The sequence below is a fragment of the Fukomys damarensis genome, unplaced genomic scaffold (assembly GCF_012274545.1).
Source record: "Fukomys damarensis isolate Sample0158 unplaced genomic scaffold, DMR_v1.0_HiC HiC_scaffold_14, whole genome shotgun sequence".
NCBI classification, from domain to species: domain Eukaryota; kingdom Metazoa; phylum Chordata; class Mammalia; order Rodentia; family Bathyergidae; genus Fukomys; species Fukomys damarensis.
This window is the reverse complement of record NW_022900926.1, coordinates 75,889,147-75,901,768: the sequence shown is the minus strand read 5'-3', so window position 1 is coordinate 75,901,768 and position 12,622 is coordinate 75,889,147. Positions and strand designations below refer to the sequence as shown.

Genomic DNA, 12,622 nt, shown 5'->3' with positions numbered 1-12,622 from the left:
CTGCAAGCAAAGTACAAGGGAGTTGCTCCTGATACATTTGGCCTGTTAATATCAGCACCGCTGTCTAGCAAGCACTGCACAGTCTGAGGGGGGAAAACAATTAACAGTAAAGTCAGAGAAGTCAAACAAAAGACACAATTATCAGAATTTTAACCCACAGAAATACAGAAAGTCCTTCCCAGAGGTTGAAGCTTTAAAGAGAAAATGAATATACATTATGTGACCTGGGATGGCTGAACAAATTCAACCTTCTCTGAGCCTGCATGATATCTGTGGAATTATCAATATGATATAAACTGTGCTAGCCTGAAAAGGCTGCTGAGTAGCAACATATCACAGGCACTCAGTTGTCAATGTGGCTACTGAGCAACTGAAATGTAGTCAAATATAATGGAGAAACTGAAATTTTAATTATAATTAATTTAAATAGCCATATATGGCTAGGGAACTGGACGCTAGAAGTTTGAATTTAAAAACAAAATTTTTATCTCTAAAAATAAAAAAGTAGGCACCAAGGTATAACCTTCTCAAAGTCAAAGAGTATAACTGATAAGTATCAAATACTATCTTAACTTTTCTCATTGCTGAGACAAAATACCCGAAACCCAAAGTTAAAGGAGCAAAGTTTGGCTCACAGTTTATAGAGGTTTCAGCCCATAACTAGCTGGCTCCAAGCCAGGGTGGAACAGCAGAGGAACATTGCAGAGGAAAAACAGTTCATGGTGGACAGAAGTTAGCAAAGCAAGCAAGGGAAGGGCCTCGGCAGCTTCTTTCTGCCCCTTTTATACTCTAGCTAGGGTACAGGGATTAGGGCGGTACCAAATCAATCAGTACAATGATTTCCTACTCACACACCCTTAATCCCAGCATCACACACTCTAGAATCAGCCACTTCTGAAAAAGATCCACCTATGACTTCATGAGGCTTTGGGCAGACATCTAGACACAAGGCATAACATTTTGCCCCTGGCCCACCAAAGACTCATGCACATCTTTTATGCAAAAGGCATGTAGTCTATCTCCAAGAATTGCCCAAGTCCTAACAGTTTCAGCATTGCTGAAAAGTCCAAGACCCAAGTCTTTAAGATTTAAATCAAACTCTTAGCTGTGTGCCCCTGTACAAATGAAAAGTTAAACATTTCCAACATTCAATGGCACAAGATAGACACTTCCATTCCAGAAGGTACATTATTAGGGGATACAAAGGAATAGGACTGTAACAAGTCCAAATCCAGCAGTAGTTCCATGTCTGGCATCCCCAGCAATCTGTGGCAAGCTGTCAACTCCAAAGGCCTTGAGTGCTCTGTCCCTATGACACTACCTGTGGTTGCAGCTCTCGTGGCTTCTCTCTAGGGCTGGATCTGCTCCCTCCCTCCTTGCAGTTTTCCTCAAATGATCCATGTTCCTGGCTTCTCCGAACTTCTGGGGTCTCCACTGCACCATAAGCTTCACACACACCCCTTTCAGATGTACACTGCCTGCCCTTCCAGGCCACTTTCTGAAATATGGGTGGAAGCCTTCCTGACTCCACAACACTTGCATTCTGCATGCACCTAAAACCAGCAATATGTGGATGATGTCAAGGTCTGCTGTCAGCTGGAGTAGTAGTGAAGTTTTCTTCTCTCTTGGCTGTTGGGGTCAAATGCCTGCATTCCTGAGCACTCTACACCCAAATCCAAGGAACAAATTCTCTAGGCTACTGATATTCCAGAACATGGTGCTCTGGAATACTTTTCTCAAAGCAGTCTTTCACCTTTGCAACTCTAGGAATGCAAAGGCTGGGGTCCTGATGGTTCTTGTGATTTTCCTCAGGACTTTGTTTCTGTTTGTCTTCTTTTGAAATACTTGGCTATGTCTTGCTAGTCTTTTCACTGATATTCTTTCTCTGTTCCATCTTTTCAGGCTGCAGCTTTACTGCAGCTTCCTTTCCAGCCAAACTCACAACATTTTAAATCATTCTGCTGGGCTCTTTGTTCTTCATTCTCAACATAAATCTGGCTTAAAGCTACAACAGCAGTCATGTCACAGCCTCAACATGAGACTGCCTTGAAATTTCTTCTGCAAGATTAATTTGTGTGCCATTCTTAGTCTCAGGGAAAGTCTGGACATGAGCAAAATTCAGACAAACTTTCTGCCAAGGCATAACACACATCTTCTGGAATCCAACAGCCAAGGCAATTCTTGCCAGCAGAAACTTTCTGAGCCTGGTCTTTACTGACAGGATTTCTATCAGCCTTCTTATCTTCTGAGCTTTGACTAGAGAATATCCCATCAAGTATAGCCTAAGGTATTCTAGCTCTGCTTTTTTAGCCAGCATCTCCAAATCTTTCCAAACTCTTCCCACAAGCCAGTCCCAAAGGCTTCTGAAACACATGGTCACATACAGTGACAACCCCATTCTTGGTACCAAATTCTGTCTTACTTACTACTTTTCTCATTGCTGAACAAAATACCTAACACCCAAAGTTAAAGGAGCAAAAGTTTATTTGGCTCACAGTTTATAGAAGTTTCAGTCCATAACAGGCTGGCTCCAAGGCAGGGTAGCATGGTAGAAGGGCATCACAGAGAAGAAACCGTTAGGGGCAGGCCGAAGTATCAAAGTAAACAAAGGAGGAATCTTCACAGCTTCTTTCTGCCCCTTTTATACTCTAACTAGGCTACAGGGATTATAACAGTGCCAAACCAATCAGTACACTGATTTACTACTCACACACCCTTAATCCCAGCAACACACACTCTAGATTCAGCCACCTCTGAAAAAGTTCCACATATGACTGCATGAGGCTTTAAGGGTGTAACTAGATACAAGCTATAACAAATACTAAAAAGCTAAGAAGACCCTTTCCTATAGACAGTATACAATACTGGCTCAGTTTCTTTGATAGTCATTCATATACACTTGGTCCCTTAAACTCTACTCCTGGAAAAATTCCACTCATACTAAAATGAAGTACGCTAATTTAAAATCTTAAAAATATACATTTGATGATTAGGAACAGGACAAGGCCAACCTAGAAACCTTTCCGAAAGTATTTCTGGTTTTATTCCTATAATCCTCATTTAAGTTTCTCCTACGAACAAAATAAAAAATGTAAAAACATGAAATAGTTTTTGGAATTAGACCATTTAATATTATTTCTGAACTGAATATGTGTTCATCTTTCTGCTACTCTAAAACCTAGAACTATGTCAGTAACATCTGTTCAAGGAAGAACAAAACAAATACAACAGCATACTAGGTAGATCAGTAAGTTTTCTGACGATGACAACCTGACTCAGCAGATTAAAAAAAGCTGGTCTAAGTGACTGCAAATGGGAGAAAACTTGTCCTCATTTGTGATCACCACTATAGACCCAATAAGCAACCAAATTTTCAATGTTGTGCACACACACACACACACACACACACACACACAGAAGAATTGAAAATAACAGCTACCTTTGAAGCTAGGATGATTAAAGATAAAAGCAGGAGGAATAGATGAAAACCTATAAAAGAATCTGATGCTTTGTTGTTTTTTTTCCTCACATCCTACACAAACAGTTATTACCCCTCCTTATACTGTTTAAAAAATGTGATGTTTATTCTCTGGACAAAGTGAAAAGGGGAGTTCTGCACTGATAAGCAAAATACACAGCTAACGGCAAGATCGAGGGTCCATGGTGAAAGCACTAATTAAGTGAAAACTTCTAGTCTATATATCTTTTGGCTCCCAGAAATCCAGCAACCTGGCTTCAAATCTCAAGCAGAGGAATTTAATCCTGTCTAAAGCCACCAGAGAAAGAGCTCTAAAGAGTCATTAGAGTTCTCCGTGAAATAGACCAATTCAAGTCAATGTGTCTATAATAGCAGTCTCAAAGGAGGACACATTTTCCCCAGAGGAGACATTAGGCAATACCAGGGGTACCTTTGACTTTTACAACTAGGGTAGAGAGCATGCTATTGACAGGTAGGTCAAATCTGCAGCTAAACATCCTATAATACACAGGACAGCCCTTAAAACAAAGAATCATCAAATACAACATAACAACAGGGCCAGTGTACACTGAAACCATGCAGTCAATAAATTCAGCCCACAGGGCCGAGGATTTAGGATTGCAGGGCCTGCCTTGCAAGCGCAACAACCCGAGATCGATCCCCAGTACTAAAATCAATCAATCAATCAATCAATCCAGCCCACATACACAATGCTTCCAGTCAAGATCTGAGTACTTCAACTTAACACGTGAACTGACACACATTATTTAAGACACAGGTCTGTAACCTGAAAAAAGAAAGATTTAGACAAAAAGAAACCCAGACAAATAAAGGCTATAAAGGGAATGAAAGAAAACAAAAATTTTAAAAGTAACTGATTCCCTTAGAAATAAAAAAGGCATCATATCCAAAGAACAAGAATATGAACCCTAACAGAAAATATTCAGACAATGAGTAACTTAAAATATGAGAGAAAAAGGCCGGGGGATTTAGCTCAGGGGCACCATTTAAAACCTATACATCTATCCTTGCACTTGCAAGGAAGGAGGAAGAACCACTGAGATAAATCCCCAGCCCCATTTATTTCCTTTTGACGGCCACAATGATTGGGAAACTGGTTTTATGGACTGATCATTTGGCAGCCTCTCAAACTGAAGGTAGAATTCTATTTTCTGTTGAGTAACAGACACGGATAATATGGCTTGTTTGTTTGTTTGTCTGTCTGTGACCTCAAATTAAATAAAAATGTCTATGCTTATGGGAAGGAAAACAGTTCTTTGCCACCTGGGCTTGTAAATTTTTGTGATTGCATATATTTTTGGACTATGGTTAACACTGTAACACTGAAGCTACATATTCTCTGTGTGACTGTGTATCTGCTCAAATAGCTAATTTTTAGGACTTGGATTCCAGTGTGTGAAATGTTTCCTTATTTTTATGTGCTGAATTAGTTACCCCGAAATTCATATGTGGAAGCCCCAATCCCCACGACCTCATAATGTAACAATATTTGAAAATAATGTCTTAAAGCAATAATTCATTAAGGGCTGGGATTAATTCATTAAGGGACTTGAGAAATGATTCATTAAAATGAGGTCTTGAGGGTGGGCCTACATCCAATCTTATGAATGTTCTTATAAGAAAAAGAAATTTACATGGCAGATTTGTGGATACATAGAGGATATGCGATGTGAGGACAAAATGAGAATGAGAAGAAGGTCATCTATGGATTAAAGAGAGACCTCAGAAAAACCAAACTTGCTGAAACTTTAACCTTGGACTTACATCCCTGAGAACTGTGGGATATACATTTTTATTGTTTAAAGAACACAGTCTATGGTGTTTTGTTACAGCAGTTCTAGGAATCTAATAAACTATCATTGGATGGTATAAATGAAATTATCATGTATCTTAAGTATAAGGAATAAGAGTTCTGATTTCTTATAAAGACAAATAAGCATTTGTTGAATATTCCCAAAATTAACAGAAAATAAAGAAATCAAAGTTTGAAGACTAAAAAAAAAAAAAAAAAAAACCTATACATCTAGAGAAAAATTGTAATTAACAAAATATACTATGCATTCATAAAAATCATAATCAAATCTACATAATGATAAATGACTAACTTCCACATGTACCTGGACACTGTGCTAATAAGCACTTATCAATTGAGTTAACACGTCCTGTTAGAATGGTGATATTCCCTCCACTTCCAAAAAACTGAGCTTCAAAGAGGTCAGGTAATTCGACCTTAATATACAGTGAAGCAGGAATTAAAATTAAGCCTATGTTCATAATCACAACCCTACTTACCAAAAGTAGGAATTCTAATTTTTCTGAATTCAGATTAATAAATAACATTACAGCTAATTTGATATATCATTATAAGCTACATTAATGACAGGTGATCTACTAATCCCCTACCAAATAACTTAGGCAATCAAGCCTAGATGGCTGCTCTATCTAGTTTAAAATAATGCCCTGCTATCAAGAAATCACTCAATAAGAAATGTTGGCGGGGTTGTGGGGAGAAAGGAACCCTTTTCCATTATTGGTGGGAATGCAGACTGGTGCAACCACTATGGAAATCAATATGGAGATACCTCAAAGAACTGGGACTAGAGGTTCCATTTGACCCAGCTATCCCTCTTCTGGGTATCTTTCCAAAAGAATTAAAAGAATCATACCACAGTGACATATGCACACCCATGTTTATAGTGGCACAGTTTGTAATAGCTAAAACTTGGAGAAAGAAGATTGGATAAAGAACTTGGATAACGAAGATGTGGTTTTTTCTATGAAATGGAACACTACTCATCCATAAAGAATGAGAAATTAGATTCATTCATAGGAAAATGGATACATAATGAGGATATACATAAGTCACACATGTGTAAGTACCGAATAGTTTCTCTGGTGTGAATAATCTGCAATAATACAGAAGATCCTAATAAGATTATTGACATTGAGAAATGGGAAGAAAGGAGCTAAAGGTATAGGGAAGGTGGGATGGGTAGGGGAAGGGTAATAAGGCAAAAGAAAAAAAATGTGAGATAATGAAAAGATGGAAATAAAGTGTTTGTAGATGGGGAGGAGAGGAGGGGGTGAAGGGAGGGCAGGGACAAGGGGAAAAAATGAGAACCAAGACCTGTCATGTAGAGGTACAAGATCCCAACAATGAATGTAACTGTACTGTATCCCTAAAATGTACCAATAAACTCAATTAAAGCTGAAAAAAAATAAATTACATAAAATAGAATAATGCCATTTTTTAGCCAGGCATGGTAGCACACACCTATAATCCCAGCACTCAGGAGGCTGAGGCAGGAGGATCACTGTGAGTTCAAGACCAGCCTGGGCTACATAGTGAGTTCCAGGTCAGTCTCAACTACATAGTGAGACCCTGTCTCAAAAAACAAAAACAAAACAAAAAAACAAAAATAATGCCATTTTATAAGTGACACTTTTTTACAGTGCCTTTTTTTTTTTTTTTTTTTTTTTTTTTTTTTGCTGTACAGCAGCTCAATACCAGGGCCTCATGCATATTAGACAAGCACTCTACCACACTGTCTTAGTTACTTTTCTTGTTGCTGAGACAAAAATATCAGATCCTCAAAGTTAAAGGAAGAAATTATTTAGCTCACAGTTTGTAGAGCTCAACAGTTCATGATTGGCTGGGTTCCAAGGCAGGGTAGGATGGCAGAGGAAAATCAGTTCATGGTCAGCAGAAGTCAGGAAGGCAGTAAAGCAGTGAAATAGCAAGGAAGCAAGCAACAAGCAACCCTTTTTCTGTCCCTTATGTTATATCCAGGGTGGGCCTTCCCATTATCCACACTCAGAACTATGCCAAACCAGTAATCACACATCCTTAATGGAACATCACACACTAGATCCAGCCAACTATGAAAAGCTTCACCTATGACCACATGAGGTTTTGGGGGAACATCTAGACACAAGCCATAAATACTAATGAACTACATCCCCACCCCTTAATAGTGCTTTTGTTATTTTTATTTTTACTACAGAGTTTATGGTACAAAAACAATTTAGCCATTAGACTACCATATTCCTCCACCTTTCTAAATATAGCACTAAGACAAACTGAGCAAACCATAGCAAGGAAATATGATTTATAATATGAACTGTCCCATATTCCATTGAATCCTTGCATATATGTCAAAGACACTAAAAACTAAGACACACAAAAAAACATTTAAGTAAGGAAGGTAGTGGATGAAAATTGTTTACTCTAGCATTTTATTTTACCTTCAGAAATCTTTCTGCTTTTGGTATATCAAAATTAACTCAAAATATTCAACTATGAAAATAAAACATGTATTTTAAAAAGTTTTCAATAGCCTCACTTGTAGATAAAATGTTGTCTAAAAATGCAGAAGAAAACCAATGCTTAAGGATAAAACAGAACTGGAGTGTGAAAAACAAAAAATTGTCTTCCAAACTACGCACAAAGATACCCACCTGTAATCCCACCAGTCTGGCAGGCTTAGGCAGGAAGATCACAAATTTAAGCCGAGCCTGGGCAATTTAATGACTTAGCAAGATGCTGTCTCAAAATAAAACATTTTTAAAGGAGGGAGAGGGTCTGAGGTTGCAGCTCAGTGCAAAGGTGCTAAGTTGAACACCTATTCCCACTTTAAAATCACTCAGAAGCCATCAATCTTCTGACTAGCCTGATGGCTTTTCTGCTGAATTCTACAAAACATTTAGAGAAGAACTACTGCTACTACTTTTGAAACTTTTCAGTGAAATTGAAAAGGAAGCAATACCTTCAAATTCATTCCTAATGCAAGTGTTACTTTGATTCCAAAATCAGGGAAAGACCCAACCAAAAAAGAACTACAGTTAATCTCCCTAATGAACATAGATACAAAAATCCTCAGTAAGATACTGGCAAACAGAATACAGAGAGTCATCAAGAAGATCATACACCCTGACCAAGTCAGATTTATCCCAGGGGTGCAAGGATGATTCCAAATATGTAAATCAATAAATGTAATATACTATATTAAGAGTCAAAAACAAAAGCCCTATGATCATCTCAATAGATGCAGAAAAAGCATTCGACAAAATTCAACACCCATTTATGATAAAAACCCTGCAGAAAATTGGAATAGATGGTCTCTGCTCAACTTCATAAAAGCTATCTGTGAAAAACAAACAGCTAACATCATACTAAATGGTCAAACACTGAAAACCCTCACACTAAAATCAGGAACAAGACAAGGACATCCACTGTCACCACTCCTCTTCAATATAGTTTTGGAAACATTCGCCACAGCAATTAGGCAAGAGAAAGAAAGAAAAGCAATAAATATAGAAAACGAAGAAGTTAAACTGTTTTATTTCCTGATATGATACTCTACATAGCAGACCCAAAAAGCTCCACCAAAAGACTTCAAGACTTAATTGACAGATTCAGTTGAATAGCTGGATACAAGGTCAACACTCAAAAATCAATACCCTATTTGTACACAAATAACAGGCTCATTGAGAGAGAAATTAGAAACAATCCCTTTCACAGTAGCATCCAAAAAACTGAAATATCTGAAAATCAATCTAAAGAAGGAAGCAAAATTCCTCTACATTGAGAATTACAACACTCTGAAAAAAGAGACTGAAGCGGATATAAGAAAATGGAAAAATATCCCTTGTTCCTGGGTAGAAAGAACCAATATAGTGAAAATGACCATACTTCCAAAACTTCTATACAGATTCAATGCAATCCCAATTGAAATTCCAACAGTATATTTCACTGAACTACAGAAAACAAACCAAAAATTCATTTGAAACAAGAGATCTAGAATTGGCAAAAGCAAGTCTAGACAACAGAGACATGGCAGGGGGTATCACAATCCCCAACTTGAAACTATACTACAAAGCCACTGTGGTAAAAACAGCATGGTACTGGCAAAGAAACAAACCCAAGGATCAGTGGAATAGATTATAAGATGCAGAAACAACTCCAGATGTACTCAGCTAACTCATCTTTGACCAAGGAGCCGACCATCCTCTGTGGAGGAAACATAGCCTCTTTAATAAATGGTGCAGGAAAAACTGGATTTCAACTTGCCAAACATTAAAACTAGACCCCTATCTTTCACCCACACTAAACTAAAATCCAAGTGCATTAAAGATAAAAATATTAAAACAGAAACACTAAACTTGTTGGAAGTTAGGTAGAACTCTTGAAGACACTGGCACAGAAAAAAACTTTATGAACAAATCTTCAGTAGCATGGGAACTAGCACAAAGAATCAACTGGGATTTCTTCTTATGAAAAAGCTTCTTCACTGCAAGAGAAACCACCAACAGAGCTAAGAGACAACTTACAATGTGGGAAAACAATTTTACCAGCTGTTACTCAGACAAATGTCTACTATCCAGAATATATAAAGAAATCTAAAAAAATCAGACCCCCGCATATATAAAGACCCAATTCAAAAGTGGGCATCTGAAATAAATAGACATTTCTCAAACAAAGAAGTAAAAGCACCAAATAATCATACGAAAAAATGTTCCACATCACTGGTCATTCAAGAGATACAGATGAGAACAACACTGAGATTCCATATCATCCCAGAAATGGCTGCTATCAAGAAATCAACTAGGTAGCCTGGGCCCGGATCCACCGCGGGAAGGAGAGCCACACCTTCTCCCACCCCAGCCGCCATCACTCCAGCACCAGGAAGGTAGCCGCAAGGGCACCCCTGAACCCCCATAATTCCCCCCCCCTCCCCACACACTCTCAGACCTCCTGACTGTGCCAGTCTTTGCAGAGGTGGTCACCAAGGGTATTTTTCTGAGTTTCCAACTTTGAACATCTTTAAAGAAAGGGCATGGGAAACCTGTAATAGAAAGGTGTGGAGTGTAACCATTCAGAAGGTTGGGGAACTCAATCTGGGCCTTGCAGCCTGAGGTCAATCAGCGTCATGGGGTTCAGCCATCAGCTAACTGAGATCAGGGGTCTTGCATCCTCGCTCTGTCTGAGCCATTAAATGGTAAATACACTATATTGAAATTTTGTTCACTACAGACATGTTCTGGACCGCTTCTTGATTTCAATTTAATTCAAATGATTTAAGGGTGATGGACTAGTGACTACTACAGGTGGTCAGTCTCCAAGTTGTGCTTGATCTTAATGTGTTGCTGATTGTATCAGTTGGGATAAAGGATTGTGGTTGATTTGATGAGCTGTTTTCTCTGATGTTATAAAGATGAGAATGTCTATGGGTCGTTAGAGACTCAGAAGCTAGGGCGCAACTATATCAGGAAGATGTGGGTGATAACCCAGAGATTAAACCAAGGACAGCCTGACAACAAAAATAAAAATGAGAAAACACTTAAGCAAGACACAAAGACAGACTTCCAGTTCACCAATAGCAAACGCTAGGGCAAATGAGGATGAAAAGGCTGTTAGTGAACCACCAGGACACCCTGAACTCAAAGCACAGGAAGTAACAAAACAGATTAGACTCTAGAAAAATTCAAACAGAAATAATTTCCCAGATAACCACAGAGATAGTGAGCAAAATGGAAGTTGCGATTCAAGACTCTAGAGCAGATACTGACAAAAAAATAGATGAGCTCAGGACCATGACAGAAGTCATGAAGGCCCAGCATAAGAAAGAAATGGAAAAAATAAACACCCAACATAGGAAAGAAATGGAATCCATAAAACAGATTCAAACATATCCAGGAGATTAAACACTCTATTGAAAGTGTATGCAACAGAATAAAAGAATGTGAAGATAGACTCTCAGATATAGAAGATAAGATTGCAGTCAGTGACCATGAAAAGAGAGGTCTCTTAAAAACAGAAAGGGATCATGAGAAATCGATTCAACAACTCCTAGTGATGCAAAGAAGAATAACATAAGACTGATAGGAATACATGAAGTAGCAGGAGAAAATACAAATGACTTTAAAAAGCTGTTCATAGAATTAATGACAGAAAACTTCCCAGAGGGGAAGAATTTGACTTCAGATAACTGAGGCATATAGGACCCCAATTAGCCACAATCAAAAAAATATCTACACCAAGACATGTAATAATCAAGATCCCAGAAACCCAACAGAAGAACAAAATACTACAAGCAGTAAGAGAAAAGAAACAAATCACATTCAAAGGAAAGCCCATCAGAATAAAAGCAGACTTTTCAACACAAACCCTTGGGGCAAGGAGAGCCTGGAATGAGATATTTCAAGTACTAAAAGAGAACAACCTCCAACCTAGACTGATGTATCCTGCAAAACTCTCTTTCAAAATGGATGGGAAACTAAGACACTTCCACGACAAAGAACACCTGAGAAACTACATGAATACCAAACCAGCACTACAAGCAATTCTAAACAAGATCCTAGAAAAAGACAATGAAGGCAACAACACCATGAGGCCCAACAGAGCAAATCAAATAGGCAAGGCAAGAAACTAAAAGGAGAGGGTGAAAAAGTAAAACGAGTCAACAAAAGGCCAATAACATGTCAATAATAAGTCAGTACATATCAGTTATAACCAGCAATGTCAATGGCCTCAACTCACCAATCAAGAGAAAAAGACTGGTAAAATGGAATAAGAAGCAATATCCAAAAATATGTTGTATACAAGAAACACACCTAGTGCAAAAAGAAGCACACAGACTGAAAGTGGAAAGATAGAAAACAATTCTCCATGTGACAGGAGCCCAGAAAAAAAACAGGGGTAGCAATCTTATTTGCAGACAAAGCAAATTTCAAACCAAAACTGATTCTATTATTATTGATGTAGGATGGTACTGTATCATACCTCTGTGATTGTAAAATACCTTGTACCTGCTTTATGATATATAGTAGCAACCGTGCTTTATCAGAGCTACATTTAATGATATTATTCTAGAATGTTCTCTTTCCAAGTGATGATTAAGATGCTAATAAAAAAAATGGTGTCAGCTACCACAACAGCAACAGAACTTTGCTGTTTTTTGGATATTATTCTTTTCTTTGTTTTCTTTTGTTTTGTTTTTTTAATGGAATGTGCTGAATGTCTATAATTTTGTTCAGATGACTGCAGAACCTGGAAAAGCTGTTGCTGCTATCGATGCCTAACATACTGCTATTATTAATCTTTCTATATAAATATACATATAT

The 12,622-nt window shown here is 38.0% G+C and overlaps 1 protein-coding gene across 6 annotated transcripts in view; it reads right to left on the bottom strand.

Moving 5' to 3' along the window:
* Hace1 (HECT domain and ankyrin repeat containing E3 ubiquitin protein ligase 1) overlaps window positions 1-12,622 on the bottom strand; it is a 102,173-nt gene that overhangs the window by 58,864 nt on the left and 30,687 nt on the right. For all 6 annotated transcript variants that reach the window (XM_010607185.2, XM_010607186.2, XM_010607187.2 and 3 more), the window contains one exon: window positions 1-83. In XM_010607185.2, coding sequence (XP_010605487.1) covers window positions 1-83 — 83 coding nt within the window. The remainder of the gene's footprint in view (window positions 84-12,622) is intronic.